This window comes from Bemisia tabaci, chromosome 2, assembly GCF_918797505.1.
Source record: "Bemisia tabaci chromosome 2, PGI_BMITA_v3".
NCBI classification, from domain to species: domain Eukaryota; kingdom Metazoa; phylum Arthropoda; class Insecta; order Hemiptera; family Aleyrodidae; genus Bemisia; species Bemisia tabaci.
In genome coordinates, this window is record NC_092794.1 from 824,151 (window position 1) to 850,852 (window position 26,702).

General features: G+C 40.8%; 2 protein-coding genes across 3 annotated transcripts in view; one reads left to right on the top strand and one right to left on the bottom strand.

Moving 5' to 3' along the window:
• Positions 1-6,632, bottom strand: part of Pgk (phosphoglycerate kinase) — an 84,924-nt gene extending 78,292 nt beyond the window's left edge. The window contains exon 1 of the mRNA XM_072296499.1: positions 6,298-6,632. Coding sequence (XP_072152600.1) covers positions 6,298-6,359 — 62 coding nt within the window. The 5' untranslated portion in view covers positions 6,360-6,632. The remainder of the gene's footprint in view (positions 1-6,297) is intronic.
• Positions 6,633-7,054: 422 nt separating this feature from the next.
• Positions 7,055-26,702, top strand: part of LOC109032009 (peptidyl-prolyl cis-trans isomerase-like 3) — a 30,053-nt gene continuing 10,405 nt past the window's right edge. Inside the window, exons 1-4 of one of the 2 annotated variants that reach the window (XM_019043888.2) lie at positions 7,055-7,259; positions 17,607-17,681; positions 18,706-18,867; positions 19,040-19,158. In XM_019043888.2, the coding sequence (XP_018899433.1) occupies positions 7,257-7,259; positions 17,607-17,681; positions 18,706-18,867; positions 19,040-19,158 (359 nt within the window). In that variant the 5' untranslated portion in view covers positions 7,055-7,256. The remainder of the gene's footprint in view (positions 7,260-17,606; positions 17,682-18,705; positions 18,868-19,039; positions 19,159-26,702) is intronic. The other variant, XM_019043887.2, reaches the window with a different exon arrangement.

Below are 26,702 nucleotides of genomic sequence, written 5' to 3' on the forward strand. Positions count from 1 at the left end.
AAAAGTCCGAAATTATTTTTCGGAATAATTTAATTTTTCCAGATTATATATTGAAATTGTTATTAAATAATAATAAATTCAAAATTCCAATTTCATTTTCCAAAATTTCAGAGCATGTTATATCTTCTTTCAAAATTTATTGTCAATTCAAGTTGCTATTCGATTATAATAAATAACTTGAACGTGGTTGTTCTATGATTTCTTACGAGCAGTTCCCTTCCAGTGTTTAGTGGCCGCGTAGCGGCCTCAGGCCCCTAGTTTATATATATGACAGAAAAAGAATGACATATATTCGTGATCTACGACTCGAGATCTAGGGGATCTGGGTCCCACCAAGAGGGAGAACGCAATAGTGTATTTTTCTTTCGGAAAATACACTGAAAACTTCACTCACTAAGCTGGAAGCTGACCCAGGTGAGAAAGTCTGACTTTAATTATAACTTGGGAGGTTGATTTACTTGCATTTCCCACGATACTCTCATTTGAGACCGTCAATTACTATGAAAAAACACTTACTTTTATACAGAACAAGTATTTCAGAAGAAGTACTTCCACCTAAACTTTGGATGAATAGCCGTTATTTTCATCGAGAATACTTAACCTCCTATCTTATTTTTTGGCGGTAAAAGGTAGGGGTAGGTGGTATTGAATGATGGCTATTGCTCAACATCTTGAGAGGAATCGAATGCAATTAAAAAAAAAAAAATTAAAAATCGATCTTGGTGCACTTTCCCATAAGGAGTGTGCGAGGTCCTTTCTCTACAGAAATCACTTCGCTGTAATTTTAAGGGGGGGCTCGGACCCCCAAATACGTCAATTCAAAGGTCATTCAATTTTCCCGCGAAAAAAGGCAATTTCCCCTAGATTTGCCTCCACATTATCTCAGTAAGGTCAAAATTAGTTCAACATTACGTTGGCAAGTCCCCAAATTTCGGGAAAAGTTTAAAAAAAAACGAAATTTAAACGGTCAAATTTAATCACCTTAAATTTCGTTTTTTTTTAACTTTTCCCGAAATTTGGGGACTTGCCAACGTAATGTTGAACTAATTTTGACCTTACTGAGATAATGTGGAGGCAAATCTAGGGGAAATTGCCTTTTTTCGCGGGAAAATTGAATGACCTTTGAATTGACGTATTTGGGGGTCCGAGCCCCCCCTTAAAATTACAGCGAAGTGATTTCTGCAATTTTTACTTAAAAGCGGACACAATTTGGTAAATTTTCCCGTTTTATTTTTTTCTCTACGATAATTTGAACCGGAGTTATGATTTTTTGAAAATAGGTCAAATTTGACCTTTGACCTATCATAACTCGGTCAAAAATTAAGATATTGATCTGCGGTTTGCGCCAAAATTCTTAGTTTTTTATGCTCTTTCGAATGATGTATCACAAGATAGGGGTTGCCATTTGAAAAAAAAAAGTTGGGGGCCCCCCGCGCCCCCCCTGAGGGGGGACCAAAATTTTGACCCCCCCAAAAGATGGTCCCCTTTGAGATAGGAACATTCCCAAAGTTTCATTACCTGAGCTCCATTCGTTCAAAAGTTAGCAGGGGTGGGACGGACTTTTGGTACACCCTGTACAATGGGTCTGTTGCATGCGAGAGATACAGGCGTGCGAATAGACTTTTTAGAGGTTAAATGACACGAAAATTACGATGGTCACATTAAAAAAGTCTGAAATACACTCCTTACTGCGCAATTTGTGTTGTTAGGAACGCGCTTTTTCAAATTTCCCGCGTCCGGGGGCAGTTTTCTAACGGAAACAATTAACGGCAACCCGCGGCTATTTCCGGTCAACTAAAACTGACAACATAACCTAAAAATCGGAGCTCGTGACATCGTGAAATGAAATGTAGAAGGATTGCGTTGAATATTTAAAAGTTGATCGATTTGGTTACCGCATAAAGCGTATACAGGGTGTTCGAAAAGTCCCCTCCCCACCTCTAACTTTTGACCTAATTGAGGTAGAGATTTGAAACTTGGAGGGTGTTCTTAGATCAAAGGGAGCTACTTTTTGACCCCCCCAAAATTTTGGGGGGCCTCCTATTGGGGGGGGGGGGGGGCTACGGATCCTAACTTTTTTTTCAAATAGGAAGACCCCCTTTGTGATATCTCGTTCGAAAGAGCATAAAAAAAGAACATTTCTCGCGCAATCCCGAAGTCATTATCTCAAACCGTTTCAAAATGGCGGCCGGTCAAAGTTCAAAATGGCCGAAAATTGGCACTTCTGCTATTTGCACATGGATTTGCTTGAAACTCGGTATCCGGGGGTATTTTGGCACAAGAAAAACGAATTTGATGTTAGATTTTGAAAAAAACCCTAATTTTTCAAAATGGCCGCCGATTAAAGTTCAAAATGGTCAACAATTGGCAACCTCGACTTTTTGCCGATGGATTCGCCTGAAACTCGGTGTTTGGGGGTATCTGGGTAGGAGACAAACCCAGATACCCCCAAACACCGTAGAGTGTAGTAGAGAGTAGTAGATTTCACATCAGATTTGTCTTAGGACGAATCCCAATTCAGTAAAACTCATCATCCGACAAAAGCAGACAAGAAGCTACGAGGAAAGTTGATTAAAAAAAAGGGAGGAGTGATGTTCAGGGCTTTCTTCGGCCCCACCTGGATTATCCTAACTGTTTCATATTTTCGAATAGGTACTAGTCCTAGGTAGACTTCCAAGGTAGATTTACACAGGTATGGAAAAGTTGAAAATTTCCCATGAGCCTCAGTACGTGTCACATGACCTCGTGACGTAGGTTAAGGGGCCCGTTTTTTAATTAAATTACAATCAAATCAACATTCAAACGTTTGTGCGTTTAAACGCTAAAATTAATATCGCATAACCAAAATTGTGCAAAAAATCCCACAAAATTTTGACAAACGATAAACCGAACATAATAAATCAAAATAATCAAAACATCCAAAATGGCTGACGTTAAGGGGCCGCTGGAGAGCCAATCAGAGGCCAGTTGTTTAGTTCTGTCCATACCTGTGTAAATCTACCTTGGTAGACTTCGAATATTACACCGAACGGAGCCTGTGCAAGGACGCAGCGGCGCTGCAAATACATAATCCTGGAATTGAAAAGTAATTACTTTCGTTGACTTTCTAGACCGACATCACTCTTTCAAGAGCTGAACCACATGTAATTTATTAGCGTCCTTTCAACTTCCGGCCAAAAAAAGGCTTCCGATGAATTAATGGGATCTTCCGCTCCATTGTCGCCATAATAGGTTTTGTTTCCAAATTCACGCACATAAAACTTATTTTAACCGGAATACCGCGTACGTTTTTGGAAAGAAGAGAAAAAATGATGTTCTACCTAAATAGGTCTTTTCTATAATGCCAAATTTTCGAGAAATTTTGTCCTATACTGCCAAAAGTTGTATAAATCATAACGTCAGAGTCCTAGGAAGTGAATTGTAAATTTAATTTTATTTCACGATAAATAACTTGTCCAATATGAAAAATTGCATTACGTCTTACTGAAAAAATAATGGCAGGGATTAACATGACACAACGGAACTGCGAAGTGCTTTATCGTCATGCTCCTTTCCGTCTCACCAGTTTATTCCTACATCCTCGAGATGTTCCTCGGTTTTCGAGATGCCTACCACAGACTACACGCCAGATACCAGAGAATAGAAACTAAATGGAGACAGCATCACACAATTCCCCATGTAAGTCACCGTTCACCTCCTAGGACCTTCAACGTGATACCCAATTAAATCCAATTTTTGGCACTTTCAGACAACTATTCTCAAACTTTGGGCAAAGTAGGAAACAGTTACCTTTTAGTACAGTTAAAAAATTTCGTCAGCCTCAGTGGTGTAGTGGTCAAGGCAGTTCGCTGCCAACACTAAGGTCCCGGGTTTAATCCTCGGAGGTGACTGATAATTGAGGACACTCAGATATCAGTAATCGTGACCATGGATAACTACCTACCTATACCCTGACTCTTCGAGGTTACTGGGTGAGGGAGGGACATGGTCACCCAGTAAGTAATCCGTTTGCACTGTTCGACTGGGTTGTGAGAAAATCTGTTATCACTCGTGGTGTGCGCAACTACCAGCGCTGAACAACACAGTATAACTTGGTGGAGGCCTGGCCATGCTCCGAAAATCCGTACTCTGCAACGTCTGCCACGGTCTTTGATGAGACCTACCATTAGCTATCAGACAGTCGCCGAGCCTTAGGGGAATACAGAGTGTAGAATTCAAAATGTAGAACAGTACGAGGTTAAGGAGCACCGTCCAACTTCAGGGTGCACGATGGCAGGGTCCCTGCCAGTTGCCTTGGCCCCTTGAGGGCGCCTTGCCGGTCAGTTTGGCCCTTACTTACTTACATAGAGCATTTTAAATTCATTCCTTAGCAGTCTTTCTAAAAATGTAAATGGTTTTAGGATAAATTAAGTTTAAAAAGCGTAAAAATTAAACTCCCCTAAAAATGGGCCAAATATGGCAGCACTAGACACATGGTCCATAGAAATTCATTAGAGGCCATTTCTATGACCTATAATGAAAAGTGTACAAAAAATTGCTCGGAACACACCGCTTAGAAGGATGACTGAGGTCGAAAAACATTAAGAAAAAGCTACCTTACATGGAAACAAGACCCCTATGTATGACTTCTTGGTCAATTTTCATAACAAGGGTGACCCCGGTTACAATTTTATGTTATTTTGATATGTTGCACCAATGGATAAGAGCTATTACCAACATCAATACGAAAGTTGTATCCCACTTTCTTAAACTTAGGCGTGCGCGTGCCCATATATCAGATCTTTACCATTTATGGCTCTTCACGACAACTTTTCTCGAAAATTGGGCACAATAGGAAAAAGTTGAAACATTTCTTTTTCTTTTTTTTCAGTGAGTTCTCACCAAAAATTTACACAGGTTTGTAGTTCAAATTCAGTTTTACACAAGAATTGACAGAACCCCTGAAAATGGACCAGAAATGACAACAATGGATTGGAGGGCCCCTTTAAATGCATCAGATGCCTCTTGATCGCCTAAAAGGCAAAGAGTGGGAAAAATTATACAAGATTGATTTTTAGAAAGAGTGATAACAATCAAAAGAATCTACTACAATACTTATTTTTCAATTCCAGAATTTTGTGTTAGAAGCCCTGCTGCACCTTCGTAGGGGCTCCATTCAATAAAATGTTGGGCACTGGAGTCCACCCAGACTAGTGCTTGGAGTAGGTATGAAACAATTAGTAAAATCTAGGTGGGGCGGAAAAAGCCTTGAATGCCCCTCCTCCTATGATTTAGATACCGTTCTAGTATGATATCATCATAACTTCAGAATTCAGATATTTTCATTTGCCCCTGGTTTGTAACGATAAGTATAGTTACAATAAACAGTCATAAGATTCCATTCTAACTTTCCACCAAATTTGAGCAGAAAGTTAAAAGAAACGAGAGGTTCAAGTTTTGTTTCAACCTTTCATCTTATCACGTTCTCAAAGCCTATATCATACGTAAAATCCAACTTTTCATCCAACAAAAGCGTTTGAAATGCAATTGGATGAAAAGTGTTCACCTTTTGAATAAAGTTTGTGCATATGTCAAGGATGTGCAATTTCGGTGCTTATCTTTCAGTAAGGTTTCATGGGCAACTTGATGGTGCACTGGTATTCTCAGGGATCAACTCCTGAGCCCAAATCAAGTTCTCCAAGTTCAGGCTGTATGGAGGGGACATCCCACGCTACATTGAGAGTCCACCTCTGTATCTGGTCAATCTCTCTATGCACCCATGGAGAGCGAATGAACAGCTATATTAGCAGGGTAGTCATTCACTTTGGGGGCTCAAAGACTAGATTTGCAGCAACTCTGCTAATTTTTTTAATCCCTGTAAGTGAATGGAGGGTTTAGAGAGATCTGGCGATCCAATAATGGCCATTGCGTGGACATCACTAGACAAGATGCCTCTTTCGACAATCAAGACTTTGAACCTTTCCGCTCTTTGGACATTTTCTGACTTTTAGCATTTCTGTTGTTGGACATAATCAATTGGACATTTTCATACATCACCCTCTTGTAAATGCCCTGAATGTTTACTGGCTGCTATTTGTATCTCTCTAAATAATTCGTCACATAAGTTGGTATTCAGAACAGCACAGACTAGGTTAATCCCAAGTGTAGAGAGTTTGCTCATCTTTATCACATACTTGATTTTGAGCACAGTTTCATGATCATCTCGCAGAAATAATTTGCTCAAGAGAGGGGGTTGGAGGTTCGAAGTACGCAACATAAGTTGACATATATATTACAACAATAGTAAGATGAAATTACCTCATTAGAATTCTCTTTCCTGTCAAATTTAATTTATCAAGACTAAGTTTGTTTAAAGCCATTGCAGTTGAAGCTAGTAAGACTTGCAAGGAATGCTGTGGGAGAGTGGATCAAAAATGAAGCTTCACCGAACGAAGTACTTAGAGTAACCTATCGTTAATATGCTATTTATTGCGAAGCTGCCTGCTACAATGGATATTATAAAACTGGGATAGCCAAGAAACTCTGCGCTGAACGAGGAAGTTACACTTTTCACATTCACTGCTTCATGTACTGATAACGAATTAATGTCAACATTAGTCAGTGTGGAACCGTTTATGAAGGTTAAGAAAGGGCATTGCGCCGACATAGAATAAACTAGAGTGTACTCCAGAGAGAATAGAAGGTAACCTTCTATACTCTCTGGTGATGGTACTATGACTAGCATAACTGAATTGAGAAAATACGGAGGGTGAAACGGAGAAATGTGCTTTTCTACGTCACAGTTAGTAAATGAAGCCGCCCTTCTAATTGGTTGATGGTATTGCGGGAAAACCGAGCCCCCTTTGAAATTAATAAAGAAAAGGGAAAGGTTGTGAGGTTCCCACTTATTTTGGCTCTAAAAACTCGTATTCTTAGCCATCTTAGTTGAAATTGGAATCTGCAGACTGGCAGTGAAATTATTTTGTGCGTTGGGCTGCACTTTTGGGCCCTAAGCCCTCCATGAAGCGATCTGTCCATACTCTCGCTCTTGCTATATAGGTACTCTAGAGTACACACACTCTCTGCCTTCTCTAACATCTTGTTTGTTTTTGTTTACATTCGTGAGAATTCAATTATCAGGAGGCGTCATTTGAAAGTCACAGTAACAGTAGTATTATTGCACGGTGATTTTCGAATCACAGTGATTTTTCACTGCGATCGCAATCAAGGTCCCATCTTTACCAGATCATCATAACAAAGAAGTAACTCTCCTCAGAATGGTAATGAGCTTTTGTTGTCTTTCAATTCTAAGTTCAACTTTCCATGTCTTTTCACTCATGATCCGTCAATCTCTAATCTGTCGAAGACTTGCTTGAAGTCCATGCTTCAGCAATGGCATTGAAGAGGGACGGTCCAGCACTTAATAAACTTGGTTCCTGACTAGAGGGTTTTACGCCGTAATTCATTCTAAGGCCTTGTCTCCATAGAATGCCTTATGGGGTTTCTTCCAGGGATAAAGATCACTTATGTAGGTGGGAATAATATTGAATTAGTCACTACCAATAGCAGTACGAAGCAGAGTTCTTCTGGGATTGTCCAATTCCTTCTTAGCATTCCTGCCCATTGGAGAAATTGTGTGAGTGTGTTAGAAATAACTGCGAGAAACAAAGGGAAGCCGCTGGGCTACGTTTGGCGGGTTGCATCCATATTCACCCTTACCTGTCCTTATTCCATGTATTGACATACATTTAAGAATTTTTTCCTTCATTTAAAGTGTGATTCTACTGAGCAAATTTGTTTCTTTCAATAAAACTTGTCAAAATATTCGACTGAAAATTCCATGCACGGAATAAATTTACTTTCTCAATTAAAATAGACAACTTCTTAATTCCCCCATGTATGATCCCGAGTGTTCTCCGCAGTTACGACCATTTAACCTCAAACCAATGACCAGGAATGCTAAGTAGGAAGTGGATCGTCAGAATAAAATATCCCTTCTGGGGATGTGTACCATGATGGAATTTTAAGATTTCAAGATTTATTTATTTCAAAAATTTAAATTTATATAAGTACACTAAGACAGCTCCATATGCCAAAAGTGAGCTTGTGTGGCATATGTTACTAAACCAAATAAAATAAACAACAAGAAAATAACTAAACAATGGTTTATATAGCCTGACAGAACCAAAAAAATAATATTTTTAAGGTTCAATAGAAAGAGAAAAATTTACAACAAAAAAAGTGAAATTGTTAGTTTTCATGGAAAAACAAGCTATTCTGCAAATTTTCCGACTACATAAACGACATAATTTGCATTTCCTCTGTCTGATAAGGTTATAAAGCAACATTATGCTCAGGGGTATGTATAACTCTTAAGAATCTTGGTGAGAAAGTGATTTTTTTTTCTGTTCACCGCAAGCTCTTTGAGGCGGAACCTATTTTGCATGGTGGTAAGTAGATTTTCTCTGCTTTTACTAAGGAGGTACTTCTGAAATGGTTTCCAGATTCCTTAAGTAAGTTTATGTGGCTCCTGGGGAATAATGGAGAAAAAGGTGAAATTCAATTTCATCCGTGAGTGAATATTTGTTTTTTGCCAACACAGTGCCCACTATCGGCCCAAGCAAAGGCGATTCCAGCTGTGCATATTGAAATTGGACCGAATTCTTCAATAGATTGGGCATCTTTCCTTCATATTCAAGTCTATAATCTTCTTGATGTATCAGATGGCAGTCTACTACATCAATAAGGTCATGGACTGGCAGAAGGAGCGTTTGCAGTGTTGCTATAGAAAATAAGAAACAAAACTGGTGCTTCCATTCCTTTTTTCTACACCCAGTCATTCAATGTATTGGCCATAAACTCATGGAATCCCTTTGCAATCATCCAGCCACTGTTTGGAGCAGTAACGAGGAGGCAGCAGACTTCAGTTTCAGTCATGCTGTATGAATCTACATATGAATAAGGCTTCAACAAGGAGTAGCTAACGCTTCATCAGAGTTTAACATTTGAGAAGGATCTTGTAAAATTCCACATCAGTCATTTTCTCTAAGATACCATCTGTACTACAAGAACTATATTTAAATAAAAATATATGGTTATGCATGCTCTCAAAATCGTCAGATTTTGGGGCTTACGAAGTCGAACTTGTAGGTGTCTTCTTCAAATCAGTTACTACTCCTTGAGGGGGGACAGGGTGCTGTTGGTGAGAAGAGTCTCCTTTTTAACTTTCTGGTGTATCTCCCTGCATTTTTATCAATCTACTAACATGTTTTCCCTTACCTGCTTAAGTACTTAAGTATGCCTTACAATTTGAGCCTCGTCAATATGTCATAATGAGGCATCCTTTTCCTAATTTTTCATTTTTTAGGTTTACTGACACAACTTCTCTAGTTGAATTTTTTCTGTGTTTTTCATTCTCTTTTTTTGGTACTTGAGGTGCTTAACTGTATTTAATAAACCTTTAGTTTATTTTTATTCTAGTGTTCCAATAGGTACTCTAGTGCATTGATGTGCATTCTTACTTTTTGCCCAAACATGTCTTTAGACACTTTACCTAAGAATTTTTTCTTTGTTTTTTTGTTCCTCTGAATTTTTATTTATTTAAATAAGTAATAATGAATTATTAAATTATTTAGTGAGTAAATAATTTACCCACCAGTGTTAAATAATTTTAAGTTTTTCTCCTTTGCGTCATGACTTTGTCTAAGTAAGTACTTATTAAGTTCAACGAGGTACAATTTTTGTTTTAAATTGAAAAAATAGATGCCGAAGAAAGACAAAGTATGAATGATGAATAACTAGAAGAAGTGGTACCTTAATTAATGGGCCTGTTGCACCAATTTTTTTTATTGCTTAAATCGAAAGAACTAAGGCATGAACATGATAGGGCTCCTAACATGATACTGAAGCCGGTCTGGACCTATGGATGCCAGTTGTGGGGGTGCGCCTTAAGGACAAATATCCATAGGATTCAGTCCATTCAAAGTGACATCCTTCGAGGGTTTACTGGGATCCATTGGGACGACTATGTCAAAAATGACATAATGGGCCTGTTGCACCAATTTTTTTTATTGCTTCAATCGAAAGAACTAAGGCTCCTGATGTCACAGGAATTTTCCCGGAGTTTTATGATCACCGGAAACCCCCAAAAAATCAACTTAAAAACGCCTCAGAATTTAGATTTTCAAAACGGTCGTTCGGGTCAGGCATACTTGTGACGTGAAATGGTTCGACAGACCTGGTTTCTTCATCACTTACAATGTCTTTTCCTGTAAGGAAATGGCAGCCGCTTTTCAAATGCAAATATCGAGTCAATCGATAATTTTTTGATCAAAATGGAAATCAGAAATGGATTCCTCGTAAGTTTAAATGATCAAAACCTTCATTAGATAAATAAGAACCGACGGGATAAACCCTATTTTTAAGGAAGACTGTACTCAATGGGCGATTGTTTACATCTGCTTAGTGATAACAGAAATTGACATCAGCTCAATATTTAGCCATTTTCATGAGTTTTTACTTTTTTGTCACTATTTGAAGGTAAATTTATTTTGTAAATCAATTGTTAAGTGCCTTCGGATCATGTTAAAAGCTGTAAAGGTATACTTTGTTACTTATGAGTTCAGAACACACTCCGGCAGTCCAATGCTCAAACCTGGTCAGTTGTTAAAAAACCCAGTCAGTTGTTATTTCTTAATATTTCACCCTTTAATACTTCACTGAAGACACCAAAATGATAGTATCAATCATTGATGATGAAAAAAACTTACCTTTGACAATACTGATGAGATGAGGAGACCTGTATGTTTTAGCTGGAGGCAAGGAAAGTAGACGTAGGATCCTTCTTCGGTTACCAGACTTTATCGATAAATTTTTCTGTACAGTGTTACATTTAAAACACACAGGATTTTAAAACAACATAAGTTTATAAAACGTTGGAACGTTTTGAATGATATTGAGGTGTTTGTTGAAGAGTTAAGAATGATTTACACGCATTGAGAGAACATCCATGGTTTGAGCGTTGGACTGCCGGAGTATCTTCTGAATTAATAAGTAACAATGTGCACCGTTACAGCTTTTAACATGATCCTAAGTCACTAAACAATTGATTTACAGAAGAAACTTACCTACTTATTAATTCAGAACACACTCCGGCAGTCCAACGCTCAAACCATGGATGTTCTCTCAATGCGTGTAAATCATTCTTAACTCTTCAACAAACATCTCAATATCATTCAGCACGTTCCCACGTTTTATAAACTTATGTTATTTTAAAATCCTGTGTATTTTAAATGTAACACTATACAGAAAAATTTTGCAGCCCCTAAGGGTTTTTTTCGGGAAAACCGCCACACTATGGTCCGAATAGCCGGTTTAAGCGGCAATAAATCGAAAAAGTGAAGTTTGGAAAAAGTTAGATTTTAAGAGGTAGATCGATAGTACATACTGTAGAGAAGACTCCTGTAAAATTTCACTTCGATTAAAGCACTAATAAAGATGTGACAAGCCTGGGAAGTGCGGCGCGCGGAGCACTTTATGAGTGCGATTCCAGTTACCGAGCGGCAGTGCTGTGTTTAAGGGCTTGTTTTCGTCGTTTCACCGTACCTGAAAGTGTTTGGGCACTTGATTCACAAAATACAAGATAAGTTTAAGATGTTTCATGCTGAAACTGTTCTTTTTCATCATATCTAATGTTCTAGATTAACCCTTAGACATAGTCACTTTTTTCAATAAAATCGCAAAAGTAGGACCCAAAAAATATCTTTTGCACCTCTGAGCACCTCGTAATTTTACTCGGAAGTTATTGTCATGACTCTATACTACCTTTTAGTCTGAGTGGCAGAACCATAGTCCACCATAGCCTCAAGTTATTTCTCATGAAAAATGACGTTTTCGCGTTTCTTATCACTTACTACAATTAGCTATCATATGCCATTGACGATGACTTTTATCATGTTCCATTGTCATATTCTAGCAAATCGAATGCATTAGAGCCTAAATCTGCCCAGGCAGAATAATACGAGTTGATGGGGTTGATCGGGACCAATTGAAACTTTGTGCTCAAGAACAGCAAAGAATCGCCTCGGGAGGCTACTTTGAGGCCCCGTAAAAGTTTTTTTTTTTGACGTTTTAAGTGTTTCAAACATATAATCTATCAGTGTAGATATATGTTAGCATAAGTTTAGCTTGGCAGACGAAAACAAGTCTAAACGGTTGATCGGTGGGACTTGAAAGTAAGGCTCCCGAGCAATGAAATTGTCTTAGGAAGCCACTTTGAGGTCCCGTAAACGTTTTTTTTTTACGTTTACCCATGTTTCAAACAAATAATCTATCAAAATGGATATATTTAAGCTTAAGTTTCGCTTGGCAGAACGAAAACAAGTTCAAACGGCTGATCGGTGGGACTTGAAAGTAGGCCTCTGGAGCCATGAAACGTAGAAGTATTATCCTGAGCTGTCTTTTTCAAGTTCCCTTGATAGTAGTGTTTGACGAGGCTCTACTTTTAGCTTCTTATAGTCCATCCAATGTAAAATTAATTTTTAAACTTATAAAAAAAAAAAAATTCTACCGAGAATCGAACCCGGGACATCAAGAAGATAAGTGAGATGCGATGCCAACTGCTCCACCGCTTCAACTTGGATTAGCAGCCTCAATTTAAGGTTTCTGAACAAATTATTACCACAGTTATATAAAGTATAAAAATGTTAAAAATGGATTTCTCCTGAAGAATATTAGCATTTTTGCACTCAGCGACCCTAAAAACCCCTGAAAACTCATGTTGCGAGGTTTAAACATACGTATCTGATTTAATGCCGCTTAAACCGGCTATTCGGACCATAGTGCGCCACCGCTAGCGCCACGTTCGTCATTCCGGCTCGGGATGTAGACGGTCCGCCGTGACCTCGAGGTTCTAGGCCCCGTCCCACGCCCCCCCCCCCCCCCCCCGTGTCCCAGGCCCCTGAAAATCCACCGGCGGGACCCTTGCGGCCGGGTCTCCGGTCTCCCCGCCGGGTTTTCCGGTCCGACCCTCCGGGGGGTTGCTGCAGCCCCTAAGGGTTTTTTCGGGAAAACCGCCGCCGTTCCCGCCCCGTTTGTCCTTTCGGCTTGGGATTCAGCACGCGGGTGCCCCCGGGCGGCCGGAGCTTAAGTTCCGAGAATTAGCTAATCCAACTTCTCCGGAGGGGCGCTGCGCCCCGAAAGGCCGTTATTTACGACCCCCACACGGAGCGTCTAACTTTTTACCTTCCCGTTCGTCCCTCGGGCTCCCGGTCCCGTCTGCGGGTCGGCGACGTTCGGTCAGGTTGGATTTAGCGATCCCTCCATCCGGGGGTGCGCTGGTGCCCTCCGACGGTTTTCGGAGAAATCGGCCTGGCTCCCTTCCTGCCGGGCCGATCGGAGCCGCGTTTGGACCGGAGGTTCTCCCCTTCGTCCCGCATTGGGCGGTGCAAACGCCCCCCGGGGGTCCGCAACGGGGGAGCCGCGGGAGCCCCCCGAGGGTACCGGTGCCGACCCAGTTTCCTAGTAGGTCACGCGGATTTTGGAGACGGAAGGCCGGATCGCTCTTGCCATGGTTATGCTATACTCATATGACAGCGCACGGCTCGAGCGCGCGGTGTCGCAAGATTAAGATCTCGCTCACCGGCGGAATGGTTTTGAGCTCAGTCCGCCGGGAAACCTGAATTCGGCAGCCGCGCATCTTTTTCTTTTTAGTGTATTTTCCGAAGGAAATACACTATTGCGTTCCCCCCTGATGTCAGACCTGGACCAAAGACCATGTAATAAGCATCGATCATGGGTCGTAGATTACGAATATGCATGCCGTTTGAATTCATGTTATTATATATATGTGTGTGTGTGTGTGTGTGTGTGTGTGTGTGTGTGTGTGTGTGTGTTTATTTATGTATGTATTTCCGACTCATCGTGGTTTTTCCGATTTTTGCTGGGTTTTATCTCCCTCATTTTAAAAAATTTCCGGGTGAAACTTTTTGCGATGTAAAGTAGAGGAACAGGACTACCATTCTGCGAAAAAAAAAACAGAGATCGAAGTATTACATTTCGAATGGTGGGGGCGAGAAGTGGGGGGAGGTTTAATTTTGTGGGCGCAATAACTCGCGCAAATTAAAAGCTTTCCCCCCGAAATTTTTACAGAAGGAAGATCTTACTTAGTTCTAGGCTGGTATTGAATTTGAGCGAAATCGGTCGAGCCGTTTAAAAATGGCGAGCTTCGAAAGTTTTAGGCGGGGGGTGTGCGGCAAAAGAGGAGGGAAGCCGCACAGTGGGTCACGAACTGAAAATTGGTGGACAAGACGGCAATGTGATCGCACAGTGGGTCACGAACTGAAAGTTGGTGGACAAGACGGCAATGTTGTCGCACAGTGGGTCACGAACTCAAAATTGGTGGACAAGACGGCAATGTTGTCGCACAGTGGGTCACGAACTCAAAATTGGTGGACAAGACGGCAATGTTGTCGCACAGTGGGTCACGAACTAAAAATTGGTGGATAAGACGGCAATGTTGTCGTACAATGGGTCACGAACTGAAAATTGGTGGACAAGACAGCATTGTTGTCGCACAGTGGGTCATGAACTGAAAATTGGTGGATAAGACGGCAATGTGGTCGCACAGTGGGTTATGGAGATTTATTCATCGTCATTCAAGCTTGGCCCCGCCCCTCCCTTCGGAAAATACACTCTTCCCGCGGTGGACGCGCGGGTCACTTAACAGACACAACAACTGAGGCCGGACACTCAAACTAAAAAACGCGCGCGAAGCGCGTGTCCTAGGGGGGCTTGGGGGGCGGAGCCCCCCCAAAAACCGGCGCGGAGCGAAGCGGAGCGCCGGTTTTTAACTTTTTATTTTTAAACTCTGGCATGGGAAGCGTAGCGGCCGGGGAATTGCGGGTCGCTGCGGCAGTTCAATAATTTCAGTGAGTAGTGCTATTGCACCTCTTTGTCAAGCACAACTATCTTCAATTTCATTTTTCTTTCTCTTCTTTTCAAAAACTGTATCATGTCTGCATCCACGATCCATTTATTATTCGTTTCTCAGTTCAATTGAGCATATTATATGACTTGTCTTATGTGATTCACCTCTTCATTTCATTCTCTTCCTCCCATATCTCCGCCAATGTATGATATGCAGTCGACACGATTTATAGTTATTATAGATTATAGATTATAGTTACACTATTGATGACATAACTGCTTATTCGAATCCAAACAGTTAGCCCTTTTGAGATATTTGCGGATTTTTAAAAATAGCCCTTTTGAGATATTTGCGGATTTTTAAAAATTGACGAACTCAAAAATCGAAGAATTGGCAACAACATAAAAAACATAAACGCATCTTTAAAGTACACATTTTTTTAAAAAATTCCGTCCAAATCGGGACTTCAAAGCTCAATTTTAATGCCATCTACGGAATTGTCAGCCTCCCACTTGGAAACGCTGTAGCGGGCGGGGAAAATTGTTTTTGAACTTGCCACTGCCTGAAAAAGACGTGTCATGTGATAGGGAACGACATTTCCAACTTCGGACAAAATCCATGAGAAGGGGGGGGGGGGCGGCTGCAAAATCGCCGATTTTGAATAACCCCCTTTTCATCCTGTTTTTCTTCAAAAATGTTCAATGGCGTTCCTTTAAAAGTGGAAGTGGAAGGAATAGAGATTTCGGAACACCACAGTCGTGATCCATCTGTAGCCTCATTGTCAATACACAATGGGCCTGTTGCAAACTTTTGCTAGAGCAAAAATAAGAGTTGTTTCTTATAGATAATGCCTCAAAAATCACGATGAGCGCATCGGCAAAGTCTGAAATGCACTCATAACTTCACAGTCTGCGTAAGAAATTTGCGGTTTTTTGAGCTTCCCGCTTCAAAAGCGATACTACGGCACAGGTGAACATTTTGTAAGAGGGGTCGTTCCATCGTCGGAAATTCAGCAAGTGGACTTTGAGAGATAAAACAAAGATAAATGCCACAAAATCGGTAGAAGTAATTTTTACAAATCGCCCTTATAAACACATTCCACTTTCCCTAGGGAACGATATAATTCCACACGACACAGCTGCCAAATATCTCGGACTTCACCTGGATTCCAGGCTCAGGTGGGGCACCCATATTAAAAAGAAAGTAGCCCAGCTACGTTTAAAGTTCTCTAATATGCAGTGGCTCGTCGGACGAAAGTCACGGTTACCTTTAAATATCAAGTTACTCCTCTACAAGTCAATGTTGAGGCCTGTTTGGAGCTATGGCTGCCAATTGTGGGGTTGTGCAGCCAAAACTTTAGATAAGATTGAAGTAATTCAAATGAAAATTCTGAGAAGCATAGCTAAAGCTCGTTAGTACGAGAGGAATGTCGATATTCGGGCAGACCTCGACATTGATTCTGTGGAGGACTACATCACCAAGATGTACACCGCATATGAGAGCAGGTTGCATCGGCACCCCAACCCTGAAGCGCTCGCGCTCTTGGAATGGGACCGATGCCTCCGCCGATTAAAACGCCGCAAGCCCCATGAGCTTGGAATCCAGGGGTTCTCAAAATTCTCATAATATTAATCATCGTGCCTCTCTACGCTCTTAGGACGTGATCGGAGGTTTTTCGGGCTTTGACCGAGTCCGGTCGCCCAATTCTACACAGATAAATTAATAAGGCCTTTTTACTTTGAAGTAAATCTGTCTTTATCCTTTCTCCTTAATATTATAAAGGTAGTACTTTTTATAAAATGTATCTAGAATTAGTTTAATATTATTTAGACAATTAAGACAAGCTTTTAAAAGACTTATATGAACTCTAAAAGTGTTTATTGTACGAAATTTCTATTGTGCAAATAAAAAAAAAAAAAAAAAAAAAAAATCGTCGGCAATACTCATCATGGCCGACGCCAATCCGCCAAAACACGTGTGATGGGACGAGATAATACCTGAACTGGATTAGACCAGATAACAGTCGGCGTGTTTTAACGTTCATGTTTTCCACGCCCGAATTGATTGACCTTGAACTCTCCTCGAATTACGCGCGGAACTGCGCGCAAGTGTCGGCCATGATGAATATCGTCGACGATGGAGCGACTCCTCCAACAAAATGTTCACCTGTGTCGTAGTATCGTTTTTGAAGCGGGAAGCTTAAAAAAACGCAAATTTTTTACGCAGATTGTGAAGTTATGAGTGCATTTCAGACTTTGCCGATGCGCTCATCGTGATTTTTGAGGCATTATCTATAAGAAACAACTCTTATTTTTGCTCTAGCAAAAGTTTGCAACAGGCTCATTACGGAATGATCTTCTGTTAGATCGGTGGTAACTTGTAATGAGTAAATTCACAAGCCTCCTAGTGACCAACGTTTTTACTACCAGTGGCTATTTGTGCCTTTGTACGTGATCCTTCTGTAGTCTCACTGTCAATTCACAATTACGGAACGATCTTCTGTTAGATCGGTGGTAACTTGTATTAAATAAATTCTCAAGCCTCCTAGTGACCAACGTTTTTACTTTCAGTGACTGTTTGTGCCTCTGCACCATGACCAAAGCATTGATACAGGGCGAAAAAGTAAAAATAATTTGAATTTAGTATGTATGCTTCACATATATGTCTAATTGAGTGATTTCCCCCCTCTTTTTTTACATAGGCAGTGACGTTGCATACTGATTTGGGCGACATCAAATTAGAACTAAATTGTGAATCATGTCCACGAACATGTGAGGTATGACTGATTTTTCAATTCTTCTATCATATTTTGACATTCTTTCTTGTGCACGCTTAAGTGAACTGGCGCATTTTTTTCTGCTGTAGATACCTTTAGCTCCAGTATGTCTTGACTTTGAAGGAGGCTTTTGCAAGAAAGGCCTAATACCCCGTAGCTCTAATTGTTTCCATTGTTTGTATGCGATGAGCAAACAGTTTTGCCATAAGCAAGCAGCATTGAATCCACTGTACAGATAATTTAAGGAGCTTTAACTTTGAAAATAACCAATTTTGTCGCTGGATCAATTCTTGGCAAGTTACACGCCATAATCTGAGGCCATTTTTGCCAAATCCGGCAACTTTCGGTCGAACATTGTTGGACAAAATATGACACTTTCTTTTCTTGGACACATATGCCCGAAGACACTTCGTAAGTGAACTATGCGCTTTCTTTGCTATACGCCATGCTGCAGTCCTTGCAGTAACAATTTCCTACCGAGCAAGGAGCTTCTAAAAGCCGAACCGTTTTCAAAGCTCTGTAGCGTCGAAATGACGCATTTCTAGAAAGTGTTGTGCAGTGCCTTCTCCGCGTGATTTTTCGCGCTCTTTCACATGTCGTTTTCCATTTTTCCAAACATTTTTGATCAAAAAATTTATTGCAATTTTAAAATTCGGGAACGCTCATAACTTTACTTTCCGAAGACGCACGTCCTTGAAAACAGGAAAAATGAACAGTACGTTAAACAATACCCCCCTACATCATAACATGCTTTCATATGACGCATTTTTCCGTACTCTGCAGGTTTTTAGAAGGTGTAGGTACCTGAGATCTCCCAAATTCCGCCATGCCGGCCATTTTGAATATGTTGATGAACGATTCAAGCTATCAAACTGGCCGAAATTGATGCCCCAGTACCACTACAAAACGCCCATAAAGTTTTGAATGGGGGTTTTAAATTCAATCAAAGGGTTTGGACTTAATTAGAAATCTCCAAAACTTCTTTTACAGAATTAAATAAAGATCTCCAAAACTTCTTTTACAGAATTTTCTCGCTCTGTGTGCCAGCAATTATTATAATGGATGTACATTTCATCGTAATATAAAAGGTTTCATCGTTCAAACTGGAGATCCTACGAATACAGGGAAAGGTGGCACATCTATCTGGAGTCGAAAATTTGAGGATGAATTCAAGGAAAATCTGAAGGTTGGTTTCGTCATAATTTATAGATTTTATGTCTACTTCCGTGCTTTGTTATTATTTTGCAAGAATAAGGAGGAAAAACATGGACAAGTTTTATCTTCAACTTTGGGTTTGGCAAGTTTTGTGTCCATTTTCTTTTATTATTTTGTCAATATTTTTTTCTTTTACTTTTTAGCACAATGAAAGAGGCGTGGTTTCAATGGCGAATAATGGCCCAAATACTAACGGAAGTCAATTTTTTTTTACCTATGCCGCACAACCTTATTTAGATCTAAAGTACACTGTCTTTGGGAGGTAAGACTCTTTTTTTCTGTCCTCATAAATATTTTTGATTCCTAGGTAAGTACTCTTATTTTTACAGTTATCTTGGTACAAGAGAATAGATATACATAAGAGCTGCAGCAAGGCATCATGGGGAAAGAAAGTCCACAAATCGTGTTGTTACTTGTGGCTTGACCTCCTTTCCTTGACACGTTAAGGTGAATCCTCAGCGGTATGCTGTAAGAAATTATTCCACGCAGGGGGCGCCATATCCGTGATTTTTTTGTTTACGTGTCAAAGAGTTCCTACAGCTCTACACGAGTCCTTCGGCTTGTTGAAAATTGGAGGAAACTCTGTCAAAATTGAAGGGTCGCATGAGATGTAGCTAGCAAATTGTTCTTCCTATCGACACCTGAAAGAATGAGAAAGGTTATCTGTGAATCGGCAAAATGACCATGATGCAACCAATCACAACTCTCAATTTCTCTCAGCAGTTGCGGGTACCCCTCTCTTACTTAATAGGTATCATACCTTGCTAATTTTTGGCCATGTCGTATTGCAGGAAGTTTCTGATTTGATTCCTGGGTATTTTTCAGCGCTGAATTCCTAAGTCCGGAAAGTCCTTCCACTCCTCTAACTTTTTACCTAATTGAGATAAACGTTTGAAACTTGGGGAATGCTCCACTTGAAAGGGAGCTGTTGTTTGGCCTCCCTAAAATTTGTAGAGGATCCTAAAGGGGAGGGGGGGGGGAGGTAACAGACCTTAACTTTTTTTCATTCGCGAAGGCCCCTTGTGATGCCTCATCCAAAGGAGCATATAACAAGAACATATTTGCCGCTCAAACCCTAAGTCATTATCTAAACCGTTTCAAAATGGCGGTCAATTAAAATTTAAAAAGCCAAAATTGGCAACTCGGTTTTTTGCTGATGGACTTGTCTGAAATTCGGTATCTCTAAGTATTTTGGCCAAAAAAAAATGATTTGTCGTTAGATTTTCAAAAGAACTAAGGTTACCAATGATCGACCATTTTGAACTTTAAGCGGCTGCTGCAAGTGCTGCACGGTGTGGCGATATGGGTAAAAAGTTGGACCTAAGCTATTCCCGAATCCTGAATATTTAGGATCGGAAATGTGTTCCACGAGTACTGTACTGTAAGGATTTGATCATGGTTTTTAAGTTTTCACCCTTCATGTTGACGGTAGAGGCTTCCAAAGTCTGCTAATTTGGCAATCTAATATTTCCTCTAAAAACGCATGAATGTTTGTGTCTCCTCTGTCCTTGCCTAAAGTTTAATGAGACCTTTTCCAATGACGTAACCTCACTCTAAGTAAGCTGCTGATCATTTTTCACTGCTAACATGTAGTCTTGAATGGCTTTGAAGACGAGTTATACCTTCTGAAAGTCCTCACTTCGTAAATTCTGAAAATAAAATTTTACATTAACTTTCGTTGCAAGTGCCACGGAGTGCCACGCTGGGATTTGTTTGGTCAGACCCACAGGACCTTTGAGCACCCTCCTGAGCAATTTTTAGCTACCAATATCTGCCATTCCGACGGCAGGATAAGGCTATCTGATGTGAGGTTGGTGCGCGGAATCGGTTCTTATCACTCTGCGCGATCAATGTAGGGGTTGTCGGTAAGTTACCGAAACAGTTCCGTCAAAAAAAGTTCCGATAAGAGCGCTCTTACCGATAGCGATCTGAGTTTTCGGAACTGACGAAAATAAGCTGTTGCCATTTGTTCATCTATTTTACATGCCACCGCGCCAGACAATCTGACAAACCGACATACGGGGCAACAATGCATTGAGTGCGAGCTCTCAAAACTCCGATAAGGCGGGCTGTTACCGATATCATCGCCATTGTCAGTACTGCCACCAGTTTCGGTAAGAGACGATACCGGTAGTGTTCCGGCAAGAATTCGTTTGAACACCCCTAGACCAATGCTTTAGCAGGTGTTAGGTATTTGCGATTTAAATACTGTTTTGTTTTTTTGCCATGTGTTAATTTTGCGAGGAACACGATGGTGCCACTAATTTTCTCTGAAATCAACTCCAAAGCTCGAAAAAAAGCTCTCAAAGTTGCGGCCCTAATGGAGGGAATATCCTACGCTACCCAGATAACATCGGACGTTTCAAGGACGTAGATATCTACGTTTAACGTGGAACGTAACGTTCCTATTTCTACGTTGAAATCCACGTGGTCCAATGTATGGTGCGAAAACGTTTCGCTTTCACGGCGCTGATTGCTCAAAGAGTCAACTGCGCATGCGCAGCCCATGTCGGTACCAACCAAGTTCCTGGAATCAGTCTAATGAGCGGAGGTTGTGACTGTTCGAGTGTGTCTACCTTTGTTATCATGATCTCGACGTACCAAATGATTTTTGCAGTTTACTGTTGTGCGTGAAGTGATGCTTTCCTAAGTGTTATTTATATTCATGAAAGACTCTTTAATTATCTAGTTTACACTAGTCCGTTCCTAATTCTGTGTCTCAATTCAATGTCTACAATTTTAACCTGTAGATCTCATGTCCTACTCCAAAACCGAAAGCGCTTTAAGTATTCCCTCTCTAGTACGTATACCTCAATGAAAGTCGTACTCATGAAGTGAGTGGTTGTATTTTGTTTAAGTAATCATCATTTATCGCAAGTAATTAGATAATTAACGAAATTTTCGAATCGTAAACACGTTAAGAGGGAAAAAGGCGCACGAACTGTGAAAAGTCCAAAAGTAAATGCTGCACTATGTTATGCGAATGAGCTGGATTCTAATTTTACTGCAACCTTTGCGCTACACGTTCGTGCAATGTAGTCACCGCAACGGATAATGCAACGTTCCTGTTAACGGTGTCGCTGCAACGTTTACGCGGGAACGTTCCGGGGACGATACTTAATACGTGGACACCCTCGTTGAATTACACGTTCCGGCACACGTCGCTATCCACGTGGAATGTTTCACAGGAAACGTTGAATTCTACGTTGTTGTCAACGTTGGAATTTTCATCTGGGTACCCTGAGGGTCCACCTCTATATAAAGACGATCTCTCTACACAAGGATAGGGCGCAAATACACTAATAGGGTTGCCACTTTGTCAGGGGACTCCAAAACTGAAAACACGGCAACTCAGTTAATGTATTAGCTTCCTATCTTTGCATAGAGAGTTTGTCTTGAGGTGATTCTCAGGGTAGTGTGGAATATCCTCTCCATTATGGCCTCAACTTTGGGAACTTTTTTTAGCTTTGGAGTCGATTTCAGGGGAAACTAGTGGTGCCATCGTGTTTTTCACGAAATTTTACTTATGTGTGAATGCTTAAATTGCAAACTCCTGACACATGCAAGAGCTCCATTTTTCATCTCTGTAGGATCCATCGTGCAAGTAAAAGGTCAAAGATCAAAATAGGATAATTACGTTTAAAGATTGTCACTGGATGCAGACTGAAATCTAGTTTTATTGTGTGTGGTTTTTTTTCTTTCACCGTGTCATCCATTCACCTAACGAAACAGCAAAAGTTTCAATGTATGAAAACAAAATTAGCATCGGTGACCTTCCAGGTATTGTGAACTAATAAAACACCGAACATATACAGTTTTTATTAATGAGAAATGTGAAACTATAGAAGGGACAGAATCAGATGCAATAGAGAAAAGCGAAGAGGAAGAAGAGGAAAAAATGGACGTGGAAGAAGTAGTTGAACGTTTAAGTATTGTTCAGTCATGAAGGGAAAAATAGATAAATTGTTTAAAATCCTGTCTCTTCTATTTCTTTTAATTTTGTTTTTTTCATAAGTATTAAAAGATAGTGCTAAAATATACAAATTTGAATTTGAATAAAGCTCCTCACGAAGCCAGTTAGAAAGGAAGAGGGAAGGTGGCAAAAATTTTAAGAAGTGTTGAACGTTTAAGTTACAAAAATGTGTTCATTTGACAGACGGAACTAAATATTTTTAGTACTTTTCTGGAACATCTCATGTAAATAGCGATTTTTCTCGGATTCCCATCACGTAACCGGTTTAAGTAAACGCAAATTCGAAATCTACGATAAAAATTACCCTTGCCCACTGCTGTCTGATTCAGAATGATGCGTTTTAAAGCTACAGTTGATAACATAATAAAAATGGGGAGCGCGTGTTAGGGCAAACCTGCATTTCGCCACACCGCATGCCGCATGGTGGATCAAACCCTGCAAAAGGTTGGACATGGGCGTTACTCACAAATAGTCATTTCATTGACGTAGATTGTCGTGCCTCGGGCTCCGGGCTATCAAAAATAACCCTCCAGCTAGCTCAGCAATGCGTGGGAGGAAAAACCCGGGCACGCAAAAAAATCATACTAAGAAAACTCCTAAGAGGCAAAAAATATGGCTATAGCAAACTCTAGGTTTGCGTCTTCCCAATGCGACCTGCAGCCGCGCAGCCGAGGTGGCCAGGCAGGGATCCCTTCCTAGCTCGTCCCATCACATGTGCTCCTTCTCATACTCAAACGCTTTCCCCCGCGCAAAAGCCATCCTGAGGACCAGCACTTCGCGCAGGCAAGGCAGGATGAGAGGAAAACACAAAAGAGGGAAAGCCTAGAAAAGATATGCCCAACTTGTCCCAGCGCGCAAATCGCGGAAGCAAAGGAAATAGCATCCCCGGAGAGAACTACGGCCCCTTTTCCCGAGCAGAAATCATACTCATGGATTTCCACGCAAAAGCGATCCGAAGACCGACGCTTCGCGCAGGAAATACACGAGGATGATCCAAACTCAGAAAAGCAAATAGAAACTAAAAAATGAACTCCTTTTCTCGAGCAGGCATCATGCTCATGGATTTCCACGCAAAAGCGATCCGAAGACCGACGCTTCGCGCAGGAAATACATGAGGACGACAAAGCTCGGAAAAGCAACTAGAAACTGGAAATGGACTCCATGGGAGTTCAGACTAGTGAAAAATATGAAAACTGAGATACAGAAAAATGAACACTTTATATAGCAAAAAATATGACACGCATAAGCTCCAATGAAGAAAAGTAGCACACAGCTACGAAATACAAACTGAGTGATGATACATAGCATAAATATCAAAAAAACAATCCTTCCAAATCATACCTTCTCATAAACGTCGCCCAAGGGGAGGCAGTGTAAGACTGGCCCCCAGCGGCCTGGCGGCCGTGGCTTTTGAAGCTTCGCGTATCCGCGAGCGGGGCGAGCGGCGGGGTCCCAGGATGTTGGGCTTTGGGGCACGTGTCGAGGTCAACTCATCTCCGAAGGCGGCGTGTGCAAAAGAGGAAAAAAGGACTGAAATGCCTTATTACTGAAGATGGTCCGGCTCGTGAGAAAGTGCAATGCGGAGTTGCCACAACTGACAGCTTGTGGCACGACATACATGTCTTCCCAAAGAGTTATGTTTTATGATACGGGTATTGATTTTCAATTTTTCAATCCCAATTTAGCGCACACAGCCTCCCAAAGTGGCTCAGGCGGCACTAGAGAAATATTGCCTCACTCGGGACAAATCGTTTGCCGGTTGGCATTTCCTCCCAATAGATTTATGACGATTTCTGATAATGGAAGCTTTTTCTCCTCTTTAAGCAGAATATATTTCACTATAACATTTTAAAATATCGTCATTTTCATGCGCGGTATTCCTGCTTAAAAGTATTTCCCTCAAAACCATAAAAATAATAATATATAAGTAGACTTTTAACCACCTATTTACGGGAAACCTTTAGTGTTAACTGCAGGGTTGCCACGGTCTGGGAATTCAGGGAAAACCTGGAAAAGTCAGGGGAAAAAAAAGTGTTCTGGAAAACCTGGAAAAATCAGGGAATTTGACCAAAAACAGCTAAAAGTCAGGGAAAAATTGACAATTTTCACGAGTTGCTTAAAATCTTTCTTTTCTCGGTTTTGAACGCAATATAAATTGCGATGAATTGGCATATCTCGCGATGCATTCAAGAGTTAAATTATGCCGCTGTATTTGGTCGCCAACGCAACAAGCAACGCAAATTGGAATGCCCAGTTTTTGTGTGTATTTTCAGAGGCGTAGGAAGGGGGGGGGGGGGGCCTGGCCCCCCAGAATTGAAAATAGTATCATCTGCCCCCCCCCCCCCCCCCCAGAAATTCTGGATGGTGCAAAAACACCTTCTTCCACGGTAAGTTTCTGTCGCCGTGGCCCATGAGACGATGCCTATAAATTGAATATAACCTGTTGAATGCAACAATTTCAAAGTATTTTCACCTGAAATTGCATAAAACTGGGTGATTTTCAGGCAGAAATTGAAGGAAAATTAGCGCCACAAGTGCCTCGAGATGCGCTCAAATAGAGTTAAAATTTCAAAAATTTTCGGGGGAGGCCCCCCGGACCCCCCTCTGACCTGGGGGGTGTTGAATACCCCCCAGACCCCCCGGTGGTGGGGGGCCAAAAGCAATCGAAGTTCTTGAAAAAATAAACCATTTGAAGCTCACTTTAAAAATAGGTGTTTGAAAAATCCTGGGAAGGGAGAGATAAATAGAGAAACGAACACCAGGGAAGACCCCTTTTTTTAGAATGTTTCTTCAAAAGACCAATCGTTCAAAAATTTTCATTTCTAAAACAATTATTGGGTTGCTCAAGAAAGTCAAAAGCATCAAAATTAAAAGAAAAAGTTAACAACCCTTTTCGTATTCCCAAATGTTCTGCAATTAATTTCTGACTCCTTAGCTTAAGCGCGTTTCAAATGAGACGCTATATTAGTGGGATGGTAGCTAGCAAGGTGTAAAGAGCCGTATGCAAAAACGCCATTTTCCGCCCCCCCCCCCACTAAAACTTATTCAAACTTCGTCTATCAGTTACTAACACTGGAGCGCTTCTTTCCCCAAATTTTCAGACCCCCAAAAAATTTTTTGGGGGGGGGGGGCGCTAGGGGGAGTGGAAGTCAAAACCTGGGACCCTCGATATCTTTCGAACGAAACAAGATATTGAGGCCCGGTTTGGACGAAAAATCGTCTAAAATTGCATACTTTAAGATTTTAAAGGTCAAAATCCCAAAATTAAATTTTTAACTTAACTTATGTGTTTTTTTTCAGTTTTTGAGGAAAAACAATTTCTTTTAAACGGATTAAACTGAAATTTCACATTTTTTGATTTGAACCAAAACCAGTTTTTTAAATTGTTCGTCTTTTTCCGCATCCAACGAGTGGTCGTTTAAGCTGGGGAACCGAACGGTTCCGGAGTTATGATCGATTGAAGTTTCCGCTCAACGCGCGCCGACCGATTTTCGCGCGCAAAAAAGTCGGATTTGACTGTTATTAAATCAGATTTAATGTTCAAACTGAGCAAAATGCATTATTAGGGACTCTTGAGGGTCGCTGAGTCCAGAAATTACAGATACTCCGTACAGGACCACTGAGCGGCCGGTTGGCGCTCAGTGGGCCTCTAAAATAGCGCTACGGAGCTGTAATTTTAAAAACGTGAATTTTTTGGAAGTATCTGTAATTTCTGGACTCAGCGACCCTCAAGAGTCCCTAATAATGCATTTTGCTCAGTTTGAACATTAAATCTGATTTAATAACAGTCAAATCCGACTTTTTTGCGCGCGAAAATCGGTCGGCGCGCGTTG